At 29.1% G+C, this 14292-nt stretch overlaps 1 protein-coding gene across 1 annotated transcript; it reads left to right on the top strand.

Moving 5' to 3' along the window:
* Positions 1-9550: 9550 nt before the first annotated feature.
* LOC108566043 (metabotropic glutamate receptor) lies at positions 9551-10472 on the top strand (the record flags this gene model as incomplete). The annotated part of the gene is given in 1 exon segment (XM_017925739.1): positions 9551-10472. A coding segment is annotated over 1 exon segment (907 nt), but the record flags the coding sequence as incomplete, so codon positions are not given.
* Between the last annotated feature and the right edge of the window lie 3820 nt (positions 10473-14292).

Below are 14292 nucleotides of genomic sequence, written 5' to 3'. Positions count from 1 at the left end.
CCGGTTTTAAAATTTCAATCCAAACTAAATTTTAATTCAGCAAAACAAAAATAAATTCTAAAAAAAATACTACACAATATTATTTCTGCATATTTATGTATAAGTTTTTGTGCGGGTTATTTTAGTATGTATTTAGTTCCTCGATTAGTCCGGTTTCAAATAGTAGTAGAACCTATTACCCCCATTATACAAGGTATTGCCAATAACATTATTGTTATTTATTTCTTTATGTAATCCCATCTATTATATATATATATTATATTTTAGAAATAATATACTGTCACATTCCTCTACTATTGTTCGTTTTCATCGCAAAATGGAAAGACGAAAAATAATAGACTTTCATATTTTATAATACTTAAATGCGTTAAGTACACCAAAAAAATGCTACCGTGACAACGAAGAGATTACGCAAGTTGAAACTTTTACTCCTGTGCAAATTGACGACAATTACTTTTCATCGTGAGTGAACCTATTTCCCAGAGAATAGTGTTGTAATTTATGCAATCTGGTTTAAAGAAGGTTAGAATTGTTAAAATTTAATTGTATTGAAAATTTTATTATGTATTATAATTGTTTATTTTAAATAATTACTAAAGTGTATAATTACTAATTACTAAATTAATAAAGTGTATTATCAATCATAGAGATTCGTTTTCAAATATTAATGACTTTGAAATAATAGAATTTTCCATTTTAGAATCAAATATTTGTGATTTTAAAATATGTGTAGGGTGTTCATGTACATAAAACTGTATGTAACGAATAAATAGTGTTTTTCATTTTGGAAACAAAACTTTTTTTTAATTGTCCTTTAATATTCACTACTGTTCTATAATGAAAACATTCAGTAAATTATCTGGTGGTTGACAAGATTTTAATTGGACATCGCACAATCCTTTATTTATTGGATATTTGTTGAATCTCAAGGGTAGATCCAGTGGCTTGTATTGCTTCAGTCGCTGTGTTATTAGGCTATTGTCCAGAAGATTGACAGCTAGTTAGGATGTTTGCCTAGTTATTGTTTCCTCTTCTTTTTCCATTTGAAGGTCTCCATGAATTCTCCTATTCGTAATATAACATGATCCTTCTTAGGCTTTTCGACTGTAATCTTTGTATGGTCGCAATATTAGATCTGCTGCTGACTCCCCATAGCTGTATTCCGTATGTCCAGACGTATGTACATTATAGATCAGTAACTTGTTTTCTTTCAAAATTGGCGAGTCTTCCCATAATAGCCAGAAACAAAACTTGATGAGTTTAAAATGCTTTCAAAGAAATTATTAGAGTTATACTCCTCAGAGAAGCAAGACTGGACTCAACGTTTAATACCAAAATGAAGCTTGAGGCGGACACATATCTCGGGAGATTGCTAGAACCACAGACTGTCGTTGATGCAATGTTGGACAGCCCAAAGATATGTGTCTCTACTAAGGAAAAAGACGAGCATAGTCTGAAGAAAACAAATGGGAATGGAGTTATGCACTAGCACAAAAACGGATCTGGATGATTGTAAGAAGAAGGGAAGAGGTTTCAGTGTGCAAGACGTATCAAATAAATAGAGTTTTGGAAAAAAAAATGGTGAAAAACGGTTCTAATCAAAATCTCGACAATTAAAGTCCCGACACTGTTAAAATACCGACAGTATTAAAATCGCTACCCTACCCTTTAGTGTCATTATAATAACTATATGCTTCCTTTAAAACTTATATTCCTCAAGATTAGCAAATATAAATATTTTTGATATAATGATAGCAAAAATTTCACCTAGATGTCAAATGTAAAGTTTTTAGCACTATCGGGATTATGGTTATATGGAATATCGGGAATTTGATTGTTGCAATTTCGATATAGACCTAAGAAATAAATATTTATTTCAAAAAAATGTCTTTTTTTCTATATTATTTTGAAGCATGTATTAAAAAAATTCTTTCACAATTATGAATATGAAATAAAATGGAATCTAACTATGTGAAATGGATTACAACAAACATTCAACCTTCGCTAATCCTAATCTGATTAATTGCAAGTAACTAGAATTAATTCCAGACTTTTGAAAGTATGAACTATATGCTCTTTGAAATAACAATTTGAAATAACAAATTCAAACACTGTGAGGTAATTACATATCGTATTACACATTTGATGATGTAAACCGTCCTCATATTGTAAGTTTTTATCCTTAATCCATATAATATCAAACCTCGCTTCGTTTCCTACAATACAATCTGAATAACAATTATTAATCTTATTTATAAAGATAAAAAAAACACAAGTCGTATACATTTTGTACAATCCAATTTAAAACGTCCCGAGTCGTATGGTAATGTAAATGGAAAATGCATGCAATGGTTATATTATTAGAATCACCACGGATTGTTGTATGAGCCATACGAGAACAATGCGTTCAATCGTGTTTAACATTATTACCAATATTTTAATTTATTTTATAGAAAGTACTGTACTTATTAGATATTTCAATTCTAGGCATTTAGAATTAGAAAAGTTATTACTTTAAGCGAAAAATTTGTGTTATTATGTATTAATTAAATTATATTTAAACAGCTTAAGTTTCAATTAATTATCATATGTTAATTAAGTAATTTTTTATCTAGGAGAATTATAATCCTCTTACACATAATAAGTTACTATAATAGTAGTTTGTCAATAAACTAATTTGTACACACACACATACATACAATAAATATATTGGTTTAAATAAACTGATCAAAACTGTTGTTTAACTACCTAATTTAAACTAAACCAAAGTATTACATCGATAATGCTTATTTGATAGTGTGTCTTATTACCAAAAGAAATGGGAAATTTTACTTTCAGTTACAAAAGAAATTGTTATACAACTTATTAAGGTTAGTTGTAATGTTGGTTGTATATACGTAATTTATATTTTTTGTCAAATCTGTAGAAAAATAGATATACCTAAATTATAAGGGCTGGACCGTTTATATTACGAAAATAATTTAAATTACAATAAATATATACAACGGCAAGGTGAAGCTAAAATTTCATTTTAAAAGAATCATTAAACTGTACTATATACTCAGTGGCGTAGCGAAGTGACTCGCGAGTATTTTAATTATAATTCAAGAATAGATAGTTTATCATAATCTAATTAACTGCGTACAGCCAACGATAATCAAATAATTAAAACATAAGTCCTACCTGTGTGTCAAAATGACCCGGTTATTACATGTACAAAAATAGAACAAATGATTAATTTTTAAAACAAATTGGTCCTTTTTTAATGATTTTAACATCATTTGAAACTGATCTTCCTCAAAACAGTATGAGCTTATCTTTTCAGCAAGAAGAACATTTTTTTTACAAACGTTGTTGTATTTTGTCGCTCTTGTTTTGACATGTAGAACGTAGGAATCCATTCATTAGGTGATTAGTGATTCAACCGGAATTGTAACTTGCATGATATTTGCAATCAGAATTCTAAAATTTCGGGGAATCTTTTGATTTAAAATTCGATCATACATATATGGTTCACATAACATACGTCCTTTTTGTTTCATCAAAGAATACCTAGAATTCTTTTTTGCCAATAGTGTGGATTCATAATAAAGCCATTGGCATATTTTTCAAATCAGTGTATTGTGGTGTGGTGCAAACTGGATATCAAAATTACTCATTTTCCCAGGTACATGAGAAACCAAAGGTATTCCATTTTCTAAATTCAAATATTGATAATTGCACTACAAAATACTAGAATAGCTAGAAGGTCAACCTACATAGTTAAATTACAATAGACTGCGAATTAAAACAAGTATCAGGTGGGTTACTCTGACCCATCCGTATAGCACTTACGGATTAAAGAAAATATTGATTAAAATATTTTTGTAAAACAGGCAAATATGTAATTTAAATGTTAATATCTATATTGTTTTTTATTTGTTAAACAATACAGCTTCATATGAAAATGTGTATTACATTAGAAATTATTTTTTCAATTTTTTTTTAAATCTAAATCTAACAATACAATAATGTTGTAGTGCTATTATGGATATAATTGTGTTGCGTGTTAAACACTTATATATGCAACTAAATATACACTATTACCATTTGGCATTTTAATAGTGGAAATTGTTTCTTTTTTTAATTTACCATATAAATTATGTGTTATTTTCCAAACAATAAGTTTTTTTTAAACTAATATAATTAGAAAATTTATTATTATGATTTGTATACAATAATATTGTACAATCTACTTCAGTGGCGCGTTAACGCATAGGCGCAGTAGGAGCGCATTTTATTAATGGGCCTCCAAATTGCCAACAAAAACGTTAAGAATTTCCTAGTAGGGCCAAATCAGGTTGCGCCGCCTAGGGCCTCACAAAATATTTTTTTAAAAATAAAAAGTGATTTATATCAATTATTATTGGCTGTTTGACCCTATGTCTACCCCCCTTTCGAGTTTATCGATTGATTTTTGAGAATCCGACCAACTTTTTCGTATAGAATTGTCTTGATACATTTGTTGGTACACCTAGTATGGACGAAAGTTCACTCGACTTAACTAACAATTATATCTGGTGTACTTCAATAAATTTATAATATCTATCTTTTATCATATATGCAAATCATATATATTACAATAGCAACAGATATTAATACCTGCAAATGATATAAACTAGTACCATGATACAAGTAAAATTATATCTTGAGTGAAAAAATTGTCAATTATTATAATAAAATATATTTGAATCCTTCTGGATTTTAAATTCCTGATAAATCCTCCTCCAGCATACATTTTAAGATACGAGATCCTTAAACAAATTTTCATTTGTTCCTCTATACATTAACTGGATTAAGATCAAATTAAATACATGTATTTGACCTGAAAATAATCTGTAGATAATAAAAATTATTCACACTCTGAAAGATAAACTTCTCAATATATTTATTTTATTTATATAGGAGTCATGGTTTCAATGTATATACATGTTAATTTAGTTGCCTATAACAAAAAGATTCTCATGAAATATTAAATTATGTATAGTCGTTAATACATTCACTCGTCGCTATAAATTATATGAAAATCAACTTAAGGCTATTTACTCTATTAAACACAATAATTAATATCTATGCATATTATAAAAGATTATCGAAAACTTTTCCATATATTAAATGATTAAATAAAGCAACTTTCATTACTAATTGCTTTACTTATTTAAATTTATTTATTATGCCAATATTCAAATATTTATTTTTAATATGAATTAATTGCATTTATGCAACTTTCATTTTTTATCAATCGGTACTCTATATTGGAAATTAACAAAATAATAATATTTTAACATTTGTATTATTTTTATATTCTTGTATATCAATCTTTGATCTCGTTTTTTTATTGTTGCAATAAAGATTATTACTATTTATTGCATACATAAGAATTATTTCAATTATTAATAAATATTGTAAAATGCTCTTGATCATTGATCTTTCCACACACCCAGTAGCGTCGGTCAATCGGACAAATGCCCGGGGCCCACGGGTTAGGGGGAGCCACCTTATTTTAATCCGGTGTCAAGACCGACAACCGAAATGCCGACTATATCGAAATCCCGAGTGTATCGAAATCCCGACGTTCGAAAACAGTGTTTTTTGTTATTATAAATTTCAACAATAACATTTTTATGGTAGTCGCGATTTTGATTGTCGGGATTATGGTAGTCGGGATTTTGTTATAGTCGGGATTTTGATTATCGGGATTATGGTAGTCGGAATTTCAAGCGTCGGGACTTTAATACAGTCGGGATTTCGATACAATCGGGATTTCAATAGACGGTCTTTAGGTTGTTGGGCTTGCGATATAGATCCATTTTAATCAACAATACAGACGATTTGAAACCGTTTACAAACGTCAAAAAAGCGCAATAATAAATGAGGAGGTAACTTTTAAGACGCATTATTTAACTCTTATTTTAGTTTTATTTTTCTGTTTTAATAACTTTCAGATATATATATAGATCTCTATGAAGAAATTAAAGTGTTCTGTAACATTTTCTGTGAAGGCATATGTGATTGGTCACCATTAGAATGCCTTAAAAAAATCACCAAACAGGAAATGAATTTCCCAATTTAAGTATTTTATTAACAATTCCGATAACCACTGCTGAGTCCGAACGTAGTTTTTCGAAACTTAAAATAATAAAAAAACTATTTAAGATCCACAATGACATAAGAAAGACTATCCAACCTAGCGTGCTTTCAATAGAAAATTAATTATGCGAGGACTTAAATTTAAGTGAGATAATTGATAAATTTTCTGAAATTAAAGCAAGGAAAATAATGTTCAATTACTTTTGTTCTTTTTATATATTAATAATATATTATATGTCTTCTATACATATGTTCCTTTCTTGTATGTATTAAAAATTAAAAAAATATTTGTTTATTCACTTTTTTAGTCAAGTCAAAGTCAAAAATTTATTTATTTAAATGTAGATGCATATACATTGTGTTATTTAATGGGTGGCGTATATGTGAGCTTAAGCTCATTTAGCCCTTTTTTAGTGGCCCCATCTCAATATTTATGCCCGGGGCCTTAAAATCTTAACGACTTAACAAACTATTACATTATGTTATAAAATAAATTAAGGGTCCTTTTTTGCATTGTTTATTATAAATATGTATCTATTTTTGTTCACTTGTTCCAATAAATGACATTATTATTTTATATTGATTGATTTGACTTAAATATAATAAAAATTGTTTAAAACAAATTAAGAATAAGTATAAATGAGAAATTTTGTTCAGCTTATAATGACGATAAAAAACCATTTACATATAGTGAGGATTTCGCCAGGTAAAATATCATCTGCAGGCTCTCGGCAAAAATGTGAAACGACTGCAAGTTGCAAGCGGGCAGAGAAAACCAGTTTAAAAATAAAATGTTTTGAATAGCAGACGAATTCATGAATACATTAAAATTCGCGTATTTTTATTTAGTTTGGATGTACAAAAGCCTTAAACATATTTCTCAACTTTATATTTGAATGCATATAAAATGTATACGATTATAGTAAAATAAATGCAAATTCTCTAATTCGATTTAATATCAAGACATTTATAAAATTATTTATATAAATCCAAATGTCATAGAAGAAATCAAAACAAATAATAAAACAAAGACATTTTTTTTTATAAAAAAAAACATACATTTTTTTTGTTTTGTTTTATTTCATTTGCGATGATCTTTGTCAACTAATATAAAATGGATTAGAAAATGTACTTAAATAATACTTGTACCTAAATTGATTTACGTTGTTAAGACTCGTCTTGAAAGTTAAAGAAACAAGAAGATTGGACTAAGTCTACTTAACATGGAATTATTTTACTAGGGGCAAAAGTATCTGTAACGTGTATCTACAATCGAACATAAATTAGAATTTCAAATTATATGCATTTACAAGTAGCGAAAAATTATATGGAATCGCTTGCTGTACGTTGTCTGTCCACATACAAGATTTACGACCGTTGTAACGATATGCAAATGCAAGAGTACCGATTCTAGCAATGGAGATTCCAATCTACACAAACAAAAATCCATAAAGAGGACAACGTTTAGTGAGTCGAATTTACAAGTGAAATGAGTATACACTTCTTTATTTGAAATTAAACAAATTAGTAAGATCTTGTAAACTCCGAGAACAACAATTTGATTTCTTTATTTAACTATAATATATGTATTTTATAGGAAGAAAGTGTTCTCTTCTTTGAATATTCCACCTGTTCTTATATTTTTTTTAATACGTTATCACGTTATTTGGACGAAAAAATATATAAAGGAGACAAAGTTTAGTAAAACAATTATAAATACAGTCATACCTCGATTAACGAATAGAATGAGTTCCACAAACTTTCTCAGTTAAACGAAACTTCATTTTCAGAATATAAACATTTTAAAATGTGAGTCTAAAGTTAATTGTTTTATTTAACAATTTCTTATACGGAGTTATTGAATGTAACACTGTTTACTTAAGAACATTTATTCCTAAATCAGGACAACGTTTTCAATGTCATTTAAGCTCTTTTTTAAATATTTGTTTGTTAACATTTTTTCAGCAAAAATTTCTTTATTTTCTTTATCTTTGTGGCAAACAAAATGTTCTAAATCTTCCATTGAAATATCATCACATTTTGTATTCATTATATGTCTAACATTCTCTTCATCGATATTTTTTAATCCTATTGATTGACCCATATGTATAACTTAATTTCTTTAATATTGCTTTCTTCCTGTAGTAGATTTTCTGACAAAATTTTGTGATATATAGTACAAGGTAAATTTAACCGAGGTATAAAATTGAACAAATTATTACAATCTTGTAAACTCAGAGAAGAACACTTTAAATTGTTTATTTAACTGTTTTATGTTATTTTTAAAAATAATAATATAAAAACAGTAACTTGTTTAGATGCAACCTTATTATTCAGGCATATACAAAAATCTGTAGAGTAGAGACTCGCATTTGCAAGTGAAATGAATATAAATAATTTATATTTTGAAATTAATTTTAATTCAATATATTACTTTGAATAATATAATTAACTATTTTATATGTATATAATTTATAGAAAGAAAGTGTTTCCTATTTTGTACACACGAAAAACTATTATAATTGTATACAGAATAATGTAACAACAGTTATTTTAATATACAGATGCAGACGAAGATATATAAAGCTACTAGAATTTACAAGTGAAATTAATTTTTGTAAACTTAAGAAATGATTGAAATTTGTTAAAGTAACTATTTTATATATAATTTATGAGAAGAAAGTGTTATCTTTTCTAAACTATTAAAATATAAAATAAATGTAACGACAGTTACGTTCTTATTTTTGTTATAATTCATCAGAGAGAGCAGATGGAGATGACAACTAAATATGTATTGACGTAGTCCATTTCTTTTTTAAAATTGTGTTTAATAAGAGAATTCATATCTGGATTAGTGGAATATTGGAATTGGAATAATTTCTCTTCGGGCCAGTACGTCGGAGGCATTTAATTATGATATCACAGCATCTAAGATCGGTAGACCGCGCGAAGAATAGAACTAATCAACGTCGTCCGACGCTATTGTTGATGGTTTGGAGCCGACAGAACGCATCATTTACAAAACGGGTTCATGATTGCTTACCATCACCACACGACCATCATCATCATCGGACGCAGTGCAGAGTGGAGCACGAGGTTGCTGCGCATTATAGCGGGGCCTTCAGGTCAGTGCCGTCGATTCCAGCAGTCCGTCCGGACGCACTTGAAGAAGAACAATGCCACAGTAAACAACAGTCTGACCATGAAGCAGATAGACTTTGGCAACGACAACGAAACAGACTATCAGAATGCCTTCAGCGAGGAGCTCAAGAGGAAACTGGAGATGAGCACGGAGTATTTCCTAGTACCGAATTACACGAAGAACATCCAGAGGGTGATAAACCAAACGGGTTGCGCAAACTGCGGTAACGAGAAGTACGAATTCATTCGCGGTGAGCTCTGGGTCTTCCCGGTTTTGGTATTCGCAGGACTGCTGATGGTATCCATAATATGCTTTGAGCTCTTCATCATTTGCAAAGCTTATAAGTTGAGTTCAAGCCATCGGAACATATTCTTAGGACAGATTTTACTGCTTGGACTATTCCTGTGCGCCAGTGTCAGTGTTGTGTTGACCTTGACGCCTACGATAGTCTCGTGTTCGGTGGTTAGGTTCGGCATAGGGGTGTCATATGCCCTTGTTTTCGCGTCCTTATTGGTAAAGTGCGTGTTTCTGATCAGTTTGAACAGCGGCGTCTATCTACCAGCAGCCTATCAAGCTTTGCTTCTTGCCTTCAGTATACTAATTCAGGTAGCAATCAGCGGCCAATGGTTAATAAGTAATCCTCCGGCCGTTGAGAGCGTTGTTTACGAGAGGTTCATCACGGAACGCAAACACAACATGTTGTTCACGGCTAAGGACCTGGAGAAACCCGAAATATCGAAACGCTGTCAAACTGGTTATACGGACCTTTTATTTTCACTGATCTACGTCGTCTTCTTGATTATATTCGTGAGTGTCCTTGCTATAAAGGCGAGACATGTCAGGAACAACTATCGGGAATCCACCTACATAGGTCTATCCGTTGGATGCAGCGTGCCAACTTGGTTGGTCTGGATGCTAAGCGGTTTTTTAGTTAACGAAAGACACCGTGATGCTTGCCTGGCCTTAGGCCTACTTATTTCATCATTCGTGATCTTTTCGGTAATGTTCATGTCGAAGAGCAGAAGATTAATTGCACTTGGAAGCAACGGTGTCTACAAGGAAGATAGAGATGACCAGTTCAGCTCCATCAGTCGGACCGGATCCAGATACTCTCCTTCCTTCTTCCATTACCAACCTGGTGACTTAAGGCATCAATACATCTACCAGAACAAAGGCATCCAAGCCACCCACAGCAATCCAGGTAAATCCATTAGAAAGTAATCTCAGTTTTCCCTTTGACGAAAGATCAATTTTATGGGAAGCTTGGAGATGTAATTAAACGTTTCACCGACAGATTTCTAAGGTACGTTTATGCTTTAATGATCCGGCGAATATTTCAAGCGTAAACCAAAAAAAAAAGAATATTAAGATCGTCCATCATCCGAACCAACTCCCAAAACTATTCTTCAAACTTAATTAAACAAACCATTATAATCTTAAAAGAATTACATTACGATTTGTGCACATATAATAATTACGCTCCGGCCTCAATCCAATCAGTTACATCCAAACTTATCGAAGCAGTCAATGTCATTGACTTTACTACAATGATGATGTGTATTATATTTTTTATAATATGAAGCGTTGTTAAATAACACGTCAAAAAGTATCATTCAATAATTCGAGGTCATTTCATGTTTATTTTTTCTATTGCGTTATGAAATTTCGATATAAGTTTAATTGGACGAGAAATACGTTTCCTGAAAGATGAACTAGTTTCTTCCTCTTTGTGTTCGATTTGCATACGAGTTTTGCACGATATATCATTATTCTTGCAAAACCACTCATTACACATAATAGGTTTCTATTATTGTATTCAAATAATTACTATTCGCAGAATCCATTTCGAATGTCAGTTTAAGGCCAAACGCATGAAATAATTCGATGCATTTACAAATGTAACATGCATATGATTTCCTTATACATCTTTTTTTATATATAACTCACACACTTTGGAGTCATGTAATTCCAAGTCAATTGAACGATTTAATAAGCGTAAACATTAAAATAGAATACAGTGAAACCTCGCTTAAAGAGTACCTCGCATTGAGCGAAATGAGTTATAAGAAAAATGACTCGTTTAACGAGTGACGATGAGAAGAGAAGTCCCGGATTGCGCGTCTACTACATCATTTTTAAAACTTGTGTACACATATTATCTGTATTTTTGAATATGTTTCACTATGCGAGTAAAAATCCAAAAATTTTGGAACGGATTAAACTCGTTAAGCGAGGTTAAACCGTATTAGTATTACAATTTTTTTTTCTTCACTCACATTCTTTATGTTAAATCCCAATAATATGAATTAAACATCAAATCTATTAATCTTTATGAAAAAACTATTTTTATTATAATCTAAATTATTAATCATAATCATATTTTCTTCTATTTAATTAATTTGCAGCAAATTTTTGATCTTAATATAAAATTATAATAATCTTTATGTAATAAAATATGCCATTAAACTAATTAAGATAATATAAGCTGTGCAATTAAATATTGAAGGAACATTAAGATTAGCTACAAATGTATGTAAAATCATTAAAACAAATCGTAAAATAAACAAGAGTTGTAAAGATACGATTTTGATTGGATTTTGCTTGTAGTAATAGAGATGTCCTTGTATCCCAAAGACCATTCGTTTTGTTACTAAAATAATCATTATAATTATAACCGTAACTGTAATATTAAACGTCGCTGCTCACTGTGTAATTCCGAAAAAGTTTTTGCTTTAACGAAGTGTAGAAGGTGATTTTCTATGGTCATAAACTACGATGATAATAAACAACAAATATTTTATTGCCTTCTTTTCGTAGCGAATTATTTCGCATTTCCAACTGAGTGCGAATCAATTTAATACACGTAATTAATATAACTTTATTTCATCCTTTACACACTACACATTTATTTCTGCAGCGGAACGTATAAATTCTGTTTTACAACGATGTTCGAGTGCTGAATTTATATAACGTGTGTTTATTGAGACGTAGTCTTGCAGTTGCTCGTACTTCTTATATAACTCACCGTAACGAGAAAGAAAAAAATGTAATTACATTGAGTTTTTATTACTCAGCAATAAAATTGACATTAATATAATATCTTAAACAATGCAGCAATTAACGCAATGCACTTTTTTTCTGTATTATTTTACAAGAAATTAATAATAAGTATGTTTTATAAATGATATATTTGTATTACTTGGATTTAGTTGCTAATTTGAGACAAAAATATAAATAAATAGTATAATTTCATTTCATGATTTTTTATTACCAATATTTATTAAAATATATAAACAAAACATGTTGACTAAACATTATTGCATAATAATTGTTAACTTATTCAATTTATTAATGTTAAAATACTGTTTTTAATTAATCAATATATTACACATATATATGTGCAGTTTGTAATAAATTTCTGTCAGAAAAGAGCAACATTTAATTTTCTAGAAAAATTAGTTTTAAATTTATGGAAGGTCTCAATTTGTATTTAATAATTAATAATATTCAAAAAAATGTATATTTTTAAGACTGATTATGTATATTTTATCCTACTTCAAAAAAAATCATTTTATAAAGATTTTTATTAAAAATATGGAATTATATAGAATTAAAATAGAAATTTACTAAAAATTATTGCAAAAATTCTTCTTTTTTTAAATTATTTTATTCCACTTCAAAATATTAATTAAAAAAATACTTTCATTTCCTGTTAGTAATTGAATAGGAAATATGTTTTTTTGTTATTTTCACACAAAACTATGTTTTCTTATTTAAAAATTTGAATCGCGTATATTTATTACAATATTCATAGCAGTAATACGCTTGAATAAACTTAGTAAATATGTGGGTTTCATAGACATACACCTTCTAAAATGAAATACAATTTCTAATTCCATAGTTACAATAAATTCTCGGAAAATAGATAATAATCGTGAAAGCCATGGAAGTATTTATACAAAAAAAGGAAGATCAGAATATTAATCATTAATAACTTGTAGTCATTAATATTCTCATCAAATATAATGAAAATTAGATAAAATATTCATTGAGTGTTTAATAAATATTTAATGATTTTTTTTTGCTTTACAAGATTTATTTAAACAGTAAAAAAATAAATTTTCTTTTATTATTATAATTATTTAGGTAATTTTATGTTTGTTCTCATGAATTTAATAATATTTTATGTATTAAAAATAATGTACAATTCCTCTCGCATTGTTCGGTTTCGATCAGTCCGAATTCACTACAGTCCTGTTTGAAAATTTCAAAGAAAAATCAATTTTAATTTTGAATACATATTTTTTTTGAGCGATTTATTTTTGTGTGTATTTAGTTCCACGATTAGTCCGGTTTCAAACAATGCGGAATATTGGCAGAACCTTTGCCAGCACTTTGCGAGGTATTGCTGTACATGTCAATTTCAAGAAAGAGTACTTATCTAAATAAGCAATTTTCTAAATGAAACTGCAAAATTGCGAAACAAAATTGCATACATTATGCAATGTATTTACGTTGAAGTGTATTTCTTTGGTCATGGCAATAACCGTAGAATAGCTTCTTCGTCTGAGAATATGTCAGTCATCTTTTCAGTAAGAAGTCTAGAATTATCCTACTGTAAAGTGGCGTTACGTGTTGATGCAACAAAGGGCAATGTACGTTATGGATGTAACGATGGACAATTAATGTGCCCGAAATAAACGCAAACGAAGAAGACATGTGACCAGAGATGATTGCACTCCAAAAAATTTAACACCTGTTGTTGAAGCGGTATTTCACTCTCAATTCACAAATGTATTGTTAATCTTCGTAATTTTTAATGATGTTTAAATCAACATAATTCATTGAGCTATTTCAACTTTCTTATTTATTTTAAAACTAAGTATACTAAATAGCAATCATAATTAATTGTAAACAATTAATAATTGGATTTTTTTATTAAAAAAAATACATATTATTTGAGATGTAAGAAATATTAGTGAGTAAACAAGAACATTAAGTTCTCTATTGCACAGGTTTTC

Source organism: Nicrophorus vespilloides, unplaced genomic scaffold (assembly GCF_001412225.1).
Source record: "Nicrophorus vespilloides isolate i.1.1-1 unplaced genomic scaffold, Nicve_v1.0, whole genome shotgun sequence".
NCBI lineage: Eukaryota > Metazoa > Arthropoda > Insecta > Coleoptera > Silphidae > Nicrophorus > Nicrophorus vespilloides.
The sequence above is the reverse complement of the archived record's forward strand: the minus strand, read 5'-3'. Positions and strand labels throughout refer to the sequence as shown.